This window comes from Onthophagus taurus, chromosome 11 (assembly GCF_036711975.1).
Source record: "Onthophagus taurus isolate NC chromosome 11, IU_Otau_3.0, whole genome shotgun sequence".
In the NCBI taxonomy this organism is placed as follows: Eukaryota; Metazoa; Arthropoda; class Insecta; order Coleoptera; family Scarabaeidae; genus Onthophagus; species Onthophagus taurus.
This window is the reverse complement of record NC_091976.1, coordinates 26254187-26271866: the sequence shown is the minus strand read 5'-3', so window position 1 is coordinate 26271866 and position 17680 is coordinate 26254187. Positions and strand designations below refer to the sequence as shown.

General features: G+C 30.5%; 1 protein-coding gene across 2 annotated transcripts; it reads right to left on the bottom strand.

The window, feature by feature from the left end:
* Nucleotides 1-9596: 9596 nt before the first annotated feature.
* On the bottom strand, nucleotides 9597-17572 carry LOC111417640 (Connector of kinase to AP-1). Of its 2 annotated transcripts, none has more exons than XM_023049971.2 (7): nucleotides 17085-17572; nucleotides 16345-16771; nucleotides 16082-16282; nucleotides 15884-16024; nucleotides 10403-11010; nucleotides 9978-10344; nucleotides 9597-9922 (listed from the first exon to the last, which is right to left on the bottom strand). In XM_023049971.2, the coding sequence occupies exons 1-7, from the start codon at nucleotides 17328-17330 to the stop codon at nucleotides 9750-9752; spliced, it is 2163 nt and encodes a 720-aa protein (XP_022905739.1). In that variant the 5' UTR covers nucleotides 17331-17572; the 3' UTR covers nucleotides 9597-9749. The 2 variants fall into 2 exon arrangements, with proteins under 2 accessions (XP_022905739.1, XP_022905740.1); XM_023049972.2 differs by having other exon boundaries at nucleotides 10403-11001.
* Between the last annotated feature and the right edge of the window lie 108 nt (nucleotides 17573-17680).

Sequence of the window (17680 nt, the reverse complement as noted above, 5' to 3'; positions counted from 1 at the left end):
GTTTTTATAAATATTATATGAATCAGATGTATATAGGATTGTTTTTTAGACTGATGAGAAAGAAAGAGGAAAAAATAATCAAGGAAAATTAGCAGAAAAGATTTGGATTGTGAAGGTTTCCACAAAGATGTAAAAAATTTTTGCAAATAGGAAGACAAATCTAAAATATTTATTAATTTATAAAAACAAATAGGTTATCTTTATTGTTTAAAACATTCTACTTTTTTTTGTTTCATCGGATTATTTTATTTTTTGTTCATACTTATTATTTAAATCATTAATTTTTATTAATATAAATTTATGTATAAATTAATTATTAAGGTTATAGGCAACCTTTACTTTATATTTCCTGGACAAAACTTTCAAACCCCATTTTCCTTATTTCTGATACTATTAAAATGCTAAAATTGTAATATTATTTAACCAAATTTGTAAATTTCTATCTAGTTATTTTAATTGTGTATAGACCCTTTAGCAGATTTAGAATTTTTTCCATATCTATAAGTTACTTTTGGAAGACTTACAACTCAATTTAATAGTAGTTTTTGTTCCTCTATTATCAAAACCCACATATTAATTCATCACAATAGCTTTTAATGTTAGTAAAATTGACGAGTTGAAACCTTATTAGTTGGGAACTTATTTCGGGTTGAAAAAACATCTTCAGCAACTTTACTCTCGAATTATTTTATCTCAATCTCCACTCTTTGTTTCTTAATATATTTTAATACAATATATGCGTTAAAATTATTATCAAAGAACTTCGCTTATTATTTTCTTTTGCATTTTTTGTACATTGATCTTATGATTCCATTGAATAGAGTTCTCCATACACACTTTATCAGAGCCTATTTCCATCGTTGTTGTGTCTCATTAGCAAGGCTTTAATTTTATATCACGCATATGAAGAATCATTAAATGTTAACCCAAGTGGGGTCTGACACCCAAATTTTGCAAATATTTCCCTTACAAAGTTAATTATAAAATAAAATATACAAATTTCTTACTAATCATCCTAAAACCGCTCTCCTTGCTCATCGCTTGTATCGCATAAGTTTTAGGGAAAAAAATCAAGATAGGAATGCAGAAAATGTATCTTTTTTGAACAATTGCTGAAGCGTTTCGTTTCTTTTCCTGCATACAGTGAGTCATATTCCACTTCTGCAACTATGTTTCAACTTCTTGTTTCTACAAGCAGGTCAAATCAATCTGTTCACTTTGCGTTATTATCCATATCATGGTTTCCTTCCATGACGAAAACACTGGTTGGTCAAATTTTGCAAATATTTCGCCTACAAGGTTAATTACAAAATAAAATATACAAATTTCTTATTAATTTAATGTTCCAGATTAGTAAACGGCAGAAATATTATTTTTAAGATATAAGAAACACGAGATGTATGTTGTATTTAAGTCCAATAGTAGTCGTTCATCATCTTAAAATCGCTCTCCTTGCTCATCGCTTGTATGGCATAAGTTTCAGGAAAAAAAATCAAGATAGGAATGCAGAAAATGTATCTTTCTTGAATAATTGCTGAAGCGTTTCGTTTCTTTTCCTGCATACAGTGACTCATATTCCACTTCTGCAACTATGTTTCAACTTCTTGTTTCTACAAGCAGATCAAATCAATCTGTTCACTTTGCGTTATTATCCATATCATGATTTCCTTCCATGACGAAATCACTGGTTGGTCAAATTTTGCAAATATTTCTCCTACAAGGTTAATTACAAAATAAAATATACAAATTTCTTATTAATTAATTTAATGTTCCAGATTAGTAAACGGCAGAAATATCATTTTTAAGAAATAAGAAACAAAATGTATGTTGTATTAAAGTCCAACAGTAGACGTTCATCATCCTAAAATCGCTCTCCTTGCTCATCGCTTGTATGGCATAAGTTTCAGGAAAAAAAATCAAGATAGGAATGCAGAAAATGTATCTTTCTTGAATAATTGCTGAAGCGTTTCGTTTCTTTTCCTGCATACAGTGACTCATATTCCACTGTATGCACTTGTATATTTCTACAAGCAGATCAAATCAATCTGTTCATTTTGCGTTATTATCCATATAATGATTTCCTTCCATGACGAAATCACTGGTTGAAGGAGATCAAGTTGGACGAACTGGTGATGGGACTATTTCTAAAAGTAGCAATCATCTACAAGATTTTATGGTTCTCTCTATAGCATTCTGCAATGAAAATGTCAACGAAGTGACCACTTCTTCGTTATTTTTTTTAAAGAACTCAAAATCCAGAACCAACCTTGACAAACAGATTGATGATTCAGGTCCAAAAGTTTATCGGAATTTGTAAACTTGTGTTATCAACGCAACCCAAGTATATAAAATTAGTTGGGTTCTATTAACCTGAAAACTATTAAAAGCACCGTTCTTCTCATTTAAAGAATTCTGTTTTTAAGATGCTAGACTCTTGAGATATAAAGTGCGATAAGTTCATTTCTTTTATAATTAGATAACAATGTTTATTTTTGTTAACACCATGTCTAGGTGACTAATATCAGGCGGCGAATCCATCAGAAGCCAGATCAACAAAATTCAGTTTCTCTTCTTCGTGTATAGCAAGTTCTTCCCACATCTCATCAAGGTCTTCACTTACATATGATTTTTCAGTATTGGAGTCTCAACTCGATAAAACTCTATTTACCACACTTCTTCTAAAAGCCACTACTTCGTCAACACACTTTTAATGATACATTTACGCCGTCCAATAAACATTTTGAGAACGAAAATTATTTATAAAAAGAATTCATGGTTTTGCGGAGTGAGTTCTTAGGGGATTCTTAAGAACATAAATGGATAAAGATAATAACGAAGTTTGTAAATAAACGTGTCCAATTATAATGGTGCTTTAGTGTTAGAGAAGGGCATACGTTATCCATGTTTGGTTAATCATTAACATCACCTTTCTATAACATCTTTTAGAATACTCCCAGATCCTTCCATGCTTAAAAAAGTTTATTAATTCATTCCATAGTTACCAATACTTACAGAATACTGAGTCTTTTTTTTAATTATTTTAAACTACCGTGCAATATAACATATATAAACATATTCTACTTAATTGCAAAAAAAATTATAAGTTTTTGTGGAAATCTTATTTTATAAAAATGTAATTGAGGGCGGTGAAGAAAAGTTTATTTATTTTAGTATTTTTAAGACAAAAAAAGGGGAACGGTTATTATTTTAATAAAGATTAAATAAAAAAATAACTCGGAATCGATAAGACTTTTAAAATTCTTGATCGAAACAAAGAATTTAATCAATTAGTCTTATCAATTCAATTTTTTTAAAAAATAAATCGATATAAAAAAAGTTGCGAAAAAAAAACTATTTTCAATTATAACAACCAAATATAAATATAATAAACATAATGTAGTCAATTTGAGTCATAAAGAAATAATAATATAAAAAAAGGGGCGCTTAAAAGCGATCTAAATAAGTTGTCCCGTTTAAATAGATTTAAATGTTCATTTTTGGTTTAACATTACCTCGTTATCGTGTAGTTTTTAGTGATAATTGATTGATTATCGTGTAGGGTGTTATACTTTTTAATTATTCTTCGACTTTGAATTTTATTCTAAAACGATGAGCAATAATTTTTGCGAAAACAAAAAAACAATTGACTTGGAGAACGAGAAAAAAAAAGTTGTAAAAAATAAAAATCATAACGGTGTTGTTGCGCGCGTACAATTCTATTTCTAACAAAAAAAAAGTATAAATAAAAAATAATGATATATTTTTTCTATCACCCGTGATAAATAAAAAAAGGCTCTTCCTATCGTGTGCGTGTTGTGAAAAGAATTAAAAAAAATGAATAAGAAAACGAGAAAAAAAACGGTGAAATGAAACAATCATTATAATTTTTGATTTATATTTAGATGTCTTTTATTGTTTTTATGAGATAAAACGTTTCGAAAAAATAACGTATAGCAATACAAGTTGAATGCCTAGAAAAAAATACTCTTGTTAGAGAAAAAAAAACAAGTTTTGTGCCAAAAAAGTTTTACTTTTTTTTCTTTTTGCGTACTTCGTCTTCCACCAATTTTATTATTATTAATTACAATTATTACCAGTTTAGTTAATACGTTTTCAAGAAAAAAGAAAAGATTTAAGAAGCAATAATTAATTGTATTATTATTATTATAGCTATTATATTCTTATTATAAATATAAACTTGATTTAATTGAATCAATTTTTAATGTAACATTGGTTGCCTACCATCATTTATTTCCTTTATTAATTTTTTTAAGGACAATATAGTCTAAGAGGACTGTTAGATCCCAGAACAGGTGCACAACTTGAGCTGAAGATGCAAAACCCCGATACTTTATACTTCTAGGTCTAGTTTTAGTCCAATAAAATTATATAACAATTAATGCTGAATAATACCTATAACTAGAGATAAAACTAGATCTAGTGCTAGTTAACAACTAAAACTATTCTTCATGTATATTTTATTACAACAACAGTTTACATTGCTGTCATATGATGAGGGCTTACTTCAAATGTTGAGGGCGATTTTTTACAATTAAAAAGAAAGAGCTTTCTTTTATACTGCCCTTGTAGACAATTACAAGATTCATTATGGTAGATGTAGGAACGAGCGTATTGCCAAAATAGTGATGGTCGTGTATAAATAATATTGTAAAAGACATTGATTTTTCAACGCCCGTTTCGCCAACAATTAACATTTTGCACTCTGTATTTTCTTCATGTTTAGATATTGAAACTGTTGTTGAATTAGTTTCAGTTCAGTATTTATATGATTTCTTTATTATTAATAATTTAAAATAACAGGATATATATTTATTACCTTATAAAGTCTATATATTGAAGTGACAGTGTTATGAAATTGTCTTGAATGAGTCGAATTCAGAGGAGGTGTTTATTGAACAAATTTAAAATTAGATATTTTGTATTTACCATTTGCAAATTGTAACTTTTTTTTAAGAAATCTAATTTTTGAACCAACGTAATCAAAATAGTTCATTAGTTTCTGTTCTCTTAATTCATTACCAATTGAAATAGTAAATTAAAGGGTTAAAATTTAATTAAAACATCGCGAATGATCGATTTCTTTCAAGTAAGGTTTTGTCATTTTAAATCCTACTTTGCTAGCCGCATTTTGTGCTGCCTCAAGTGCTGCTTTATTTGGATTCTTTTTTCTCGTTCCAATAAACAACATTCCTCTATCGACTTCTTCTGGTTTGCAAAGATACCATGTCGCCCAATTTTCGTAATCAGTAGCTACTGTCCAACCGCTTTCACCTTTCTCTCCCTCTTTCCAATCGACTTTATATTCATTATCACATTATCATGTTACGTTGTAGATTCTAAATACGGTTAGAGTTACACCAGATTTATTTTTATTAGAAACAAAGCTGTACATCAAACATTTCCTTCAGCTTTCATCGCTATCTAAATCACCAAGTTGTTGAGCATACCAGATACCAGTTATCTAAAATAAGATGATTTAAACAAGTTTAAAAATATGTAATACAAAAGATTTTTTTTTTTGATACTAACTCGACGTCAAAGTGCTTAATTGGTGGTATTTTGTAGCATCTTTCATCTGCCGCATCAATGAAAATATAAATTGGGCTTAGAAATACTAATAAACATAGTACAATATAGTTTACGGTCATATTGTGTATAAAATATTAAAATTACAGTAAAAACTTTCGTGTTTATATGAACCTTTTTAAATGAAAAAATGATCGTTAAAAAAATGTTAATTAGATTTTTTGTCGTTTTGATACTAAATAAAGTAACGAGTTTCAAGTTACAACAATCATTTTTAATTGCGATTTTATAAAACCTACTATTTCTTGCAATTTTTATTAATGTCGCTATTATGTATTATTATTATATTATAATTTTGACATATTTGTAATCTTCATTAAAAATCCTTTAAAATGAGTACAAACACGACATATTTATCTTCAATATTAATGAAGTTATGGTCAACTTTCGGTTACAAATGTCAACGTCAATTTTGACATATTTAAAATGAGTCCAAACAAGATACCAAGGTCCGTTGAATAAACATGCTGTATAAGCAAGGTCCGTTGTGTAAACATACTGTATAAGGTTATCCAACTCCATATGAACGCTGTTGTTATGAACGTATCCCCCCCGCAAAGGCCTAGCTGTGACGTCATTGGAAGAATTGACATTTATATGTTTTTATTTACAGAGTGTATTTCACTTAAGAAGCAATATACGAAAATATCAAAATGTAAAAAAAAAGATAATACAAAATTAAAAAAATATTAAAATATAAAGCGAAACATTAACGGTTATAATTTTATTATTGTTAGGTTATCCAACTTGACTCGGTTACCATGGTGATTAAGATCCAAATATTGCAGGTGCTTGTCAAAATTGAATTTAAGTTTTTTTTAAGGAAAAAGTCTTATTTAATTGGTTTGAAAGACTGTACTTAAGTCAAAATTGGTTTATCCACGGTATTATAAATAAGGTAAGTGGATTAAATAAAAAAAAGATATTTTTAATTAGGTTAGAATTGATAAAAAAATCGGAATAAAATTTTATTATTTTAAGGTTATCCAACTTGACTCGGTTACCATGGTGATTAAGATCCAAATATTGCAGTTGCTTGTCAAAATTGACGTTCAATTTAAGGTTTTTTAATGAAAAACACACAATTAATATGATTTAAAAGTTGTATCTAATTCAAAATGGGTAAATGGATGAAATTATAAGCAAGGTAAGTGGATTAAATCAAAAAAAAATATTTTTAGATCAATTAAAGTGTACAAGAATTTAGGGTTAAATAACAATTAAAACTAGACCTAGCACTAGAAAGTTTTAGGTTTAGCCGGACTTAGACAAGAACTTAGAAAAGTCTGAAGACACACGGCTAAACCCGAGCATTTCTAGTTCTAGTTCTAGGTCTAGTGTTAGTTCTAGTTTTACACTATCACTAGAACTAACACAAAACCTAGAACTAGAAACAGTCGGGTTTAGTTGTGAAAAAAACTTACAATTGTCAATGTCAACTTTAATTTTATTATTATATTCGTAATCTGCATAAAATAACCTTTAAAGTGTCTAACTAAAAAGTTAGAATAAAAAACGTTAAACCCGAAGTTAGCAACTATGAAAATAGCAATTTAATTTTTAAACATTAATACCAACCTTAATTTTTATTTTTTTGTTTTTGTGACAAATATTAAGATATTTTATAAAAATTAAGAATATGTCAAAATGACATTGACATTTCAAATCGAAAGTTGCTTATATCTCGAGTAATATTGGAATGAAACGTATCATGTTTGGGCTCATTTTAAAGGATTTTTCACGACGATTACAAATATGTCAAAATTGACGTTGACATTTGTAACCGAAAGTTGACCATAACTTCATTAATATTGAAGATAAATATGTTGTGTTTGTACTCATTTTAAAGGATTTTTAATGAAGATTACAAATATGTCAAAATTTAGGTTGACATTTTAAATCTGAAGTTAGTTATCATATAATAGACAAATGGACAACTTCATGGTGTTCTTTTATGATGTATTCTTTATTAAAAAGAACCATTAAAATGAGTACAAATATGATGTTGTTAGATATCACTAGAACTAACATTAGAGCTAGAACTAGAATCATTCAGGTTTAGGTCTGAAATAAAAACAATTGAATGCCTTATTATGGCAAACAAAATATTAAACAACTTTTGTATAAATTGTTTTTTTATAAAGTTGATACTTACCAAGATATATACTATATTTCATATATAGTGGGCACCTGTATATTTATTATATCATACTTTTCCTCCAATGACGTCACGTGACGTGACGATTATGGTTAGTTCTTAGACGTATGATGCAAAACGGACTTGAAATCGTATAACGTGATTTAAAACAAAAATCCTTTAAAACAAATAGTAGTAGTATTTTAGGTCTTTCGGTATTCTGCCTTTTCTCTAAGATAAGTTACACCTTTACCTACCAGACAGCATTAAAAACGATAAAATGTCGCTTAGTTAAATGAAGTATAACGCGGTCCAATTATAGTTTCTAACACGTTAGTGAAATGAAAATATTTAGATTGATATCGGGGTTGTTTAATTCAGTATTACGTGTCCTGAAGATGATTCTGAAATGAATCGAAACCGGTAGAACTAAAATTGATTAAATAAAAATCAATTGAAAAAGTGCATGTTTTTGATTTTATTTTACAATAATAAAACACTCAAAATTATTTTCATATTTTTTCGTTTATTTTTACTTCATTTCTACACTATACATGACGTTTTTTTGTTTCTTCTTATTTGTGATGTTAAGATTCCCACTTTTTTGTTCATCTAGGAAAAAGTAATAACGCACGAAATAAAAACACTGATTAGTTACTTAAATACCGTTCGCGACTTACAACTTACCACTACGTCCTAAATATTATTTTTTTATTATTTATATATATATATATATAATCATGTACTGTCTAAAAACGGGCTTTTTGCTCCTTATTTCTTCTTTACTTCTCCTACACTTTAGTATATTCATTCATCGTATTACAATAATAAAACCTAACGTAAACTGATATTTTTGTTATGCATTTTTATTTTTCGTTTGTTTTTACACCGATTTAAAAGATTTTTAAGAGAGATAAAGAGAGGGAGAGAGGTTTTTGATTTCGTTTAAGATTTTTTTGTGAACAACTTAGTTTTAAATAAAAATTATTTTTAATCTTAGGTTACAAATAATTATAAATTAAATGTATCAAAGAAAATATTTAAACTGCCATCTAATATAGTATTTTTTAGTATAAACATCCTCTCTCGAAACTCAAAAATTTATAAACGGAGTTTGAGAAAGAATCTAATCGAGATAATATCACTTATTGATTCTTAAATGAATCAAAAATAAAAAGGGGTTTGTTAGTAATTAATATAACAGGAATATTTTTATATTATATGGCAGTCTTTCTTTCTTCCTGTGGCGTAGATTTTCCTTTTCGCAAATTTTATAGGTGATCACAATGATAGAGTTAATTCTTAAATAGTTTTTTTTTTTTTTTTAGATGAGTTAAATTTGAAATTAAATTGTTTGTTTAAAGGCAGTGTTTTCAAATTTTTTTAATAAAATTAAGACAGACATTAATTTTTATTCACTTATTGACTTATTGATTACTTTATACATTTTTAATATCAATTAAAAAAGAAATAATAAAACTAATATAATAATGACGAAAAAATAAGCGAGTTGTGTAAAGAATGCAAAACAAAAACGAATATTACTATTAATTAAATTATAAATTTATCAGAGTATCTCTCAATTAACTTTTTAACTTTCTCTTTCAAACTCATTTCACTTTTTATTTCCTTTTATGCAATAAAATACGTTTAAATTTAAAATTTAAACTGTGTTTTTGTTTCAAATGGGCGTGTATTTTTATATAATAATGCGCGTGTTGTGTTTTTAATGTGTTACTAATAGTTTTATATACAAGAGATTAAAAAATATCCATCATATTAAATATATCATATATACACCTATCCTACATGTAAATATTTGTTATGTTTAATGTTTTCCTTTTTTATCCTCATTTTCTGTTTAAGTTAATCCACAAATTTTTTAACTCTCTCTTATTTTCCCTCCCACAATCATCTCTTTTCTCATCATTATCATTTTGGTTTCTTCTTTATTTCATTTTAACCGTCAATAAACACGTGCACACACTTAAAAAAAACGAAAATTTTAAACGAATACTTTCGCAAGTCCATCCGCTCCGGCACTCGCTATATATGGCCTAGATGGATGGAAAGCCACGTCTAATATACTCTCATCAAACTTCTTTCTATGAGCAGTTATTTCTTGTACGCACGTTTTATTATCCAAATTCCACAATCTAATCGAACAATCATGCGAACCTACACAATAAAATTAAATTAATCTCACAAATTTCCAAATTTTCTTTATTTTTACCTGATAATAAATAAAGTCCATTAGGATCGACGGCTAAACTGGTGACGGCGTCTAAATGTGCGACCATTGAATGAATCATTTTGCCAGTATTATTATTCCAAAACCGGATGTGACGATCATCGTGCGCGCTGATCGTCATTGGGAGTGTTGGGTGGCAAACGACGCGATAAATCTGTTTATTGGCAGCAGTTGTCGCGTTATCTTGCCCCGATTCGAAACGAACTGCGGGTTTACCCGTTTCCGTATCGAACATAACCATATTTGAACTGCTATAGGCCGCTATAATGCGGTTAGGTTCGTCTCGGACGAAATCGACGCTACACGGAACTCCATCCGTTTCCGACACGAATGTATTTAAAAGAGAACCCTAAAAAAATTTTAATTCAAAATTAAAACCGTTTATCACCATTCAATATTATTTTTACTTTAGAATGTGGTGCCCATAACTTAACAGTTCCATCTCCAGCACAAGAAACCAAATGTTGTCTAGAATTAAGCACAGATAACCCCCAAACAGCATCTGTATGTCCACTAAGGGTACAATTAAGAACTTCTGGGTCATAAAGATCATACGGATCAATATTGGAATTTGGTACGTTCCAGCAGTGAATATTTCCGTCTAAACCGCCCGAATAGCAGTGTTCTCCCGTACCGGAAATAGCCAAGCAAAGAACCTGCCCATTATGACACCGAAACGTGTATAAAGGTTCAACGTCTAAAGACGCCGATTTCTTCGCTTGAACGGTTTTTTGTAAATTCCACAATTTGAGGGTGTGATCTTCGCTAGCTGTGATCAAAACTGGCTCGGTTGGGTGAAACGCCAAAGCACGAACTCCATCGAAATGACTTCTTAGGGTGTATTTAGCATTCCAAGTTTTACGAAACGGCTCTTTACTACTAGCGATGTCGTACGTTGATTCTGCGTCGTTATTTACCGTTAATTGTGCCAGTTCACCTAATCCAAGGCTTGCGTCTAACGTTTCTTCTTCGTTCATACCCAGTTGTCGACAAGTTTTTGGACCACCTTGAAAACCTTCAATACAATTAATACAATTCTTGTTTAAGGGGTAACACCACTGTAATCTTAGGAAACGTTAAATTAAGCTCCAAAGTAATATTCAAGCGGTAAAAAGGTTTTAATCATAACGATTAATATTGCTGTGTGCAATTTTAACGATGATATGACTAATTGTCTGTGAAGTATGAGTGCGTTGGAGATTAATATTGGACCAGAAGCCTACAATTTTTGCCTTGAAGCAGAGGCAAAGCGGATAAAACTCGCCGATCGCTCGTTAACAGATGCAGCGAAAGAGGCACGCTTCAGCATTAAAGCAGCAAGAATTAATGGTGAAAAATTATATGCAGTTAATTTTTCATAACCAAAACTCATGTTCAGAATTCAAATAATAAATCACGTGCAATGTGATCAATTCAACCTATCAAAACAATAAAAACGTATCACTGGATAAATGTACTAAATGTACTAATTGGACTAAATGTACAGTGAGTTTTTAAAGTGACTGATCGTGAGTTGAGGTTCGTGATATAATAAACTCATTAAAGAGTGGCCCTGCAAGGGACTGCTTTGGATTCTCTGGCAGTCTTATAAAGAGAACTATCAACCCATATATATCTCCCCATTAACTAAACTTATAAATTGTTCTCTAAAGGAAGGCAGATTTCCGAACCTTTTGATATCTGCACGGTCTTTAAAAATAGTATTAAAGAGGATATCAAAAATTACCGTTCCATAAGCATCCTGCCAGTGTTCTTGAAAGTATATGAAAGGATTATCTATAATAGGATCACAGATTATCTGGAGGGGCAAAATATGTTATTTGGGGGCCAATTTGGTTTTTGTATGGTGTCTAAGATAAGTAAAAATATTTATTTACTGCGCAGACTTGCTGCAGGTGTATCGCAGAGTGTGGCAAAAAACGCTTCCTACGCATTTGTTCATTTATCACTTAATTATTCAATTCTAGCATGGGGTGCAGATCCTGGGAGTGAACAAATGTTTAAAATACAACGTAGGGCTGTGCAAGTTTTGGCGGGAATTGCTTATAGGGACGATTGTCGACCTGTATTTGTCAAGCTATCCATTTTAACTCTACCATCTTTATATATACTGCGTTGTATTATGTAGTTATGTTCACGGGAAATGCACACTCAAGGTCAAGCGCTGTTGTGAGATCCGACGAACGCACACGAAGCTCGTGGGCGTTCGGCTCAGCCCGTTTAGCCAGCCGAGCCAGCGGCATGTCGGTTCTCACAACAGCGCTTGACCTTGAGTGTGCATTTCCCGTGAACATGACTGTACATCGTAAAGAATCGGAATGGGCTCAGAGAACACTCTAACATTCATTCCCACAACACTCGAGGGAAAGAAAATCTATGCCCAGCATTTCTCCAGCTGGCGAGGACCCACGACGGCTATAGTTTTATTTAAAGATAATGCAGAACTTCTTAAACGGGAAAATAACGCTTATTTTCCGCAAATACAGCATACATGCGATACATCATTGTAACATGCTCTTTTCAGTAACATCATAATCAAGTATAGTTTGTATTAAAAAAAAATACAAGTTTGTGTTGTATCTCAAAAATCATCAAGTATGTTTAAAATTTCAAAAATAAACGAAATATGAGCATTTTTTGAAATCACGAAAACTTGACATTTTGGCTATAACTTGAAAACACAAGAAGATAGAGGTTCGATGTTAGCGGAATTGGATTAGTCTCGAAAAAAAAAGACTGGGACATGGCACCTACTTTTTTTGTATCTCTTATAGTTTCTGAGATAGCCTACAATAACACCCAAATTTGCCCACCCTGCACATTTTTTTTTTTCGTTTTATTCCGATTTAATTTGCAACTTCTACACTGTGTGCTGCAGAACGTCTCCAATTTTACACAATTTGCGGAATTGACTCCAACCTCGCCTATTCGGTATTATTTCTGTAGTAAAAAATTTTTTTGTGCTCTTCAATGCATGCTTGAGAATATACTACAGGTGTTTCTAAATTGATGCGAAAGATATCAAGGGGTGATTTTTCAGCAAAAATTATATCAAGGTTCATATAAGTTTTTGTTCAAAACCCCTTCTCCTCCAAGTTATATGCCTCTAAAGTTAAGGGAAAAATCTGCAACTTTCTTATCTCTTTACATTTTACAACTAACAAATTATTAGTTTGATCACAAAAAATAAAATAATGCTGAGATCAATTTGACATAACTTCATTTCTTTGATTAATAATAACCAATTTCTGAATTAATTCACTTGAGAATTATTTCTGTATTATAAAATTTTTTTTGTGCTCTTCAATGCATGATTGAGAACATACAGGTGTTTCTAAATTGATGTGAAAGATATCAAGGGGTGATTTTTCAGCAAAAATTATATCAAGGTTCATATAACGTTTTGTTCAAAACTCCTTCTCCTTCAAGTTATAGGCCTCTAAAGTTAAAGGAAAAAATCTGCAACTTTCTTATCTCTTGACATTTAGCAACTAACAAATTGTTAGTTTGCTCACAAAAAATAAAATAATGCTGAGATCAATTTGACATAACTTCATTTCTTTGACTAATAATAACCAATCTCTGAATTAATTCACTTGAGAATCACTCCTGTATTATACTTTTTTTTTTCTGCTGTTGAGAACATGCATGCTTGAGAACATACTACAGGTGTTTCCAAATTGATGTGAAAGATATCAAGGGGTAATTTTTCAACAAAAATTATATTAAGGGGTGTCTTTCATATAACTTTTTGTTCAAAACCCCTTCTCCTCCAAGTTATAGCGCTTTAAAGTCAAGGGAAAAAATCTGTCTTATCTCTTGACATTTTACAACTAACAAATTGTTAGTTTCATCACAAAAATGAAACTAATACTGAGATCAATTTGACACAACTTCATTTCTTTGATTAATAATAACCAATCTATGAATTTATTCACTTGACAATCATTTCTGTATTATAAAATTTTTTTTGTGCTCTTCAATGCATGATTGAGAACATACAGGTGTTTCTAAATTGATGCAAAAGATATCAAGGGGTGATTTTTCAGCAAAAATTATATCAATTTGTGTCTTTCATATAACTTTTTGTTCAAAACCCCTTCTCCTCCAAGTTATAGCGCTTTAAAGTTAAGGGAAAAAATCTGTCTAATCTCTTGACATTTAGCAACTAACAAATTGTTAGTTTGCTCACAAAAAATAAAATAATGCTGAGATCAATTTGACATAACTTCATTTCTTTGACTAATAATAACCAATCTCTGAATTAATTCACTTGAGAATCACTCCTGTATTATACTTTTTTTTTCTGCTCTTGAGAACATGCATGCTTGAGAACATACTACAGGTGTTTCCAAATTGATGTGAAAGATATCAAGGGGTAATTTTTCAACAAAAATTATATTAAGGGGTGTCTTTCATATAACTTTTTGTTCAAAACCCCTTCTCCTCCAAGTTATAGCGCTTTAAAGTCAAGGGAAAAAATCTGTCTTATCTCTTGACATTTTACAACTAACAAATTGTTAGTTTCATCACAAAAATTAAACTAATACTGAGATCAATTTGACACAACTTCATTTCTTTGATTAATAATAACCAATCTATGAATTTATTTACTTGACAATCATTTCTGTATTATAAAATTTTTTTTGTGCTCTTCAATGCATGATTGAGAACATACAGGTGTTTCTAAATTGATGCAAAAGATATCAAGGGGTGATTTTTCAGCAAAAATTATATCAATTTGTGTCTTTCATATAACTTTTTGTTCAAAACCCCTTCTCCTCCAAGTTATAGCGCTTTAAAGTTAAGGGAAAAAATCTGTCTAATCTCTTGACATTTAGCAACTAACAAATTGTTAGTTTGCTCACAAAAAATAAAATAATGCTGAGATCAATTTGACATAACTTCATTTCTTTGACTAATAATAACCAATCTCTGAATTAATTCACTTGAGAATCACTCCTGTATTATACTTTTTTTTTCTGCTCTTGAGAACATGCATGCTTGAGAACATACTACAGGTGTTTCCAAATTGATGTGAAAGATATCAAGGGGTAATTTTTCAACAAAAATTATATTAAGGGGTGTCTTTCATATAACTTTTTGTTCAAAACCCCTTCTCCTCCAAGTTATAGCGCTTTAAAGTCAAGGGAAAAAATCTGTCTTATCTCTTGACATTTTACAACTAACAAATTGTTAGTTTCATCACAAAAATTAAACTAATACTGAGATCAATTTGACACAACTTCATTTCTTTGATTAATAATAACCAATCTATGAATTTATTCACTTGACAATCATTTCTGTATTATAAAATTTTTTTTGTGCTCTTCAATGCATGATTGAGAACATACAGGTGTTTCTAAATTGATGCAAAAGATATCAAGGGGTGATTTTTCAGCAAAAATTATATCAATTTGTGTCTTTCATATAACTTTTTGTTCAAAACCCCTTCTCCTCCAAGTTATAGCGCTTTAAAGTTAAGGGAAAAAATTTGTCTAATCTCTTGACATTTAGCAACTAACAAATTGTTAGTTTGCTCACAAAAAATAAAATAATGCTGAGATCAATTTGACATAACTTCATTTCTTTTACTAATAATAACCAATCTCTGAATTAATTCACTTGAGTGTGTATTATTTTATTTTTTTGTGATTAAATTAACAAATTTAGGTGAAATTGTCAAGAGACAAAAAAGTTGCATATTGAATCCCTCTATTTAAATCAAGTTTTCAAATAGAAAAATGTAGACACATTAAATTGTAATAACATTAGTTTAAATTTCATTCTTCTAAATTCCTCCATAGTGGATTTATTAATTCAGTGGATTAGCGCTTTATTTTAGATTTCTACAGTGGTGTTACCCTTTAATAATAAAAATAATTTACTTTTTGCCTCCTTCCATTTGATACTTTCAAATGATGACTTTTCATTTTGACGATGATCAACAGCTTCTGATAACAGATTCAGTTCATTTAATACTTCCATTGCTTCCGCATCGACGTCGTCTCCTAGAGAATCCAATTTTCCTAATTAAAAAAATTTTTGTTTTAATTTAAATCTTTATTTTTCCCCAATAAATTTACCTTTTCTTTTCACTGATTTAACATCATCATCAATATCGTCACGGACTTCAACATCGTCGTCATTGATGTCATCATCATCTTCCATATCAACATCAGTATTGGTTAGAAAATCCAAATTAACCATAACCGCAGCTTCTGTTTCTAACATCATAGCTTCGGCTAATGAACTTGGTTGGGTTTTTTTAGCTGGGGTTCTTCTTCCTGATAATATCAACATATTTATTAATACCTTTATTAATTTTATATTGAAATTAAATTTTTACCTTGACTCTCACTGGCTCTTTTATTTGATTCATTCCCATTCAATGATCCCCCATTAACATTCTCTTCTTGTTCCTGATTATTATTTAGACCTAAAAGCGCTCGAACTTTGGTTGATCGAACATCAATAATTCGATCCGTATATCCGATTTCTTGAAGGTACTGCCGAAGAAGTTGCCGCCCCTGACGCCACGAAGGGTGATTCGCTGTGATGGGTAAATCGGCGTCGACTTGGGAATCGACGTTATTACCATCGTCTAAAGCAGACGGTCGCATCTCGCCTTGATTTAAATCGACGCCGTATTTTAATTTGTGGTATTTCGCCCGTTCTTGTTTTAGAGCATATTCAAGCATTTTTATACGTCGGACAAGATCATTTTTTAAATTTTCTTGACCTTTACGCTCTCCTTGTAAAAATGCAATACGAGCCTAAGAAAAAATACAAAAGAAATAATTTGACATTTCGTAATTTTAGGTTATGTTAAAACGTCAAATTTGACATTTAATAATTTTAAGTTGTCAAATTTGACAAATTTTTGGATTTGCAAATTTAACTTCTTTTCAATAAGAACGAATTTTACTAATTTAATGAATAAAAAGAATTCCTTGTTTCAATACTTAGCGGTATAAATTATGTGTCATTGTTAAGGGAGCCCAAAAAAAAGTATCACAACTAACCGTTTTTTAGATCGATTCAAATTATTTAAAATTACAAAGACAATAAAAGCCTATTTATATTTACCTGTAATTCGGCTCTATCTACTTCCCATTGAGACCGTTCGAGTTCAAATCTAGCCCATTCGTGTTGGATGAAATGTAAAATACCCGGGATCGAATACTGAACTTGGGCCGGGTTCGGTTGGTCGGTGGGTTTCGTATTGTTAACAACCGATGCGCCTTGGGGTCCCATTTGCATTTGGGCCCCATTTTCACGAATCGAAGTCTCCTCCATCGTCGTCGTCGTCGTCGGATTTCCGTGCACCTTCATATGTCCACCATTGCGACTCGGGAAAACGCCATTTTAAATTGGTTCAAACGATCTCCGCACCCCCCGCGAAAATTAACCGAAATTTTCCAAAACCTTATTAAGTCCACCGTTATCAAAACCAAGACTCCGGCGCGAACCCAAACGCGATAAACGCCCGGAAACTATGAAAACATAAATTTCGTCAAAGAAAATTTCGCGTTCAAGTCGCCATTAAAAGAACGGAATTGTGTTGTCTTTGTCACACCTAAAGGGATTGTATTTGTTGTCTTTATTTAGTGAATAAGACGGTAACCCCACCAAAAACTAATTTAACGAACGTATTCAAAATCTAAAAGTTAATGAATTTATTA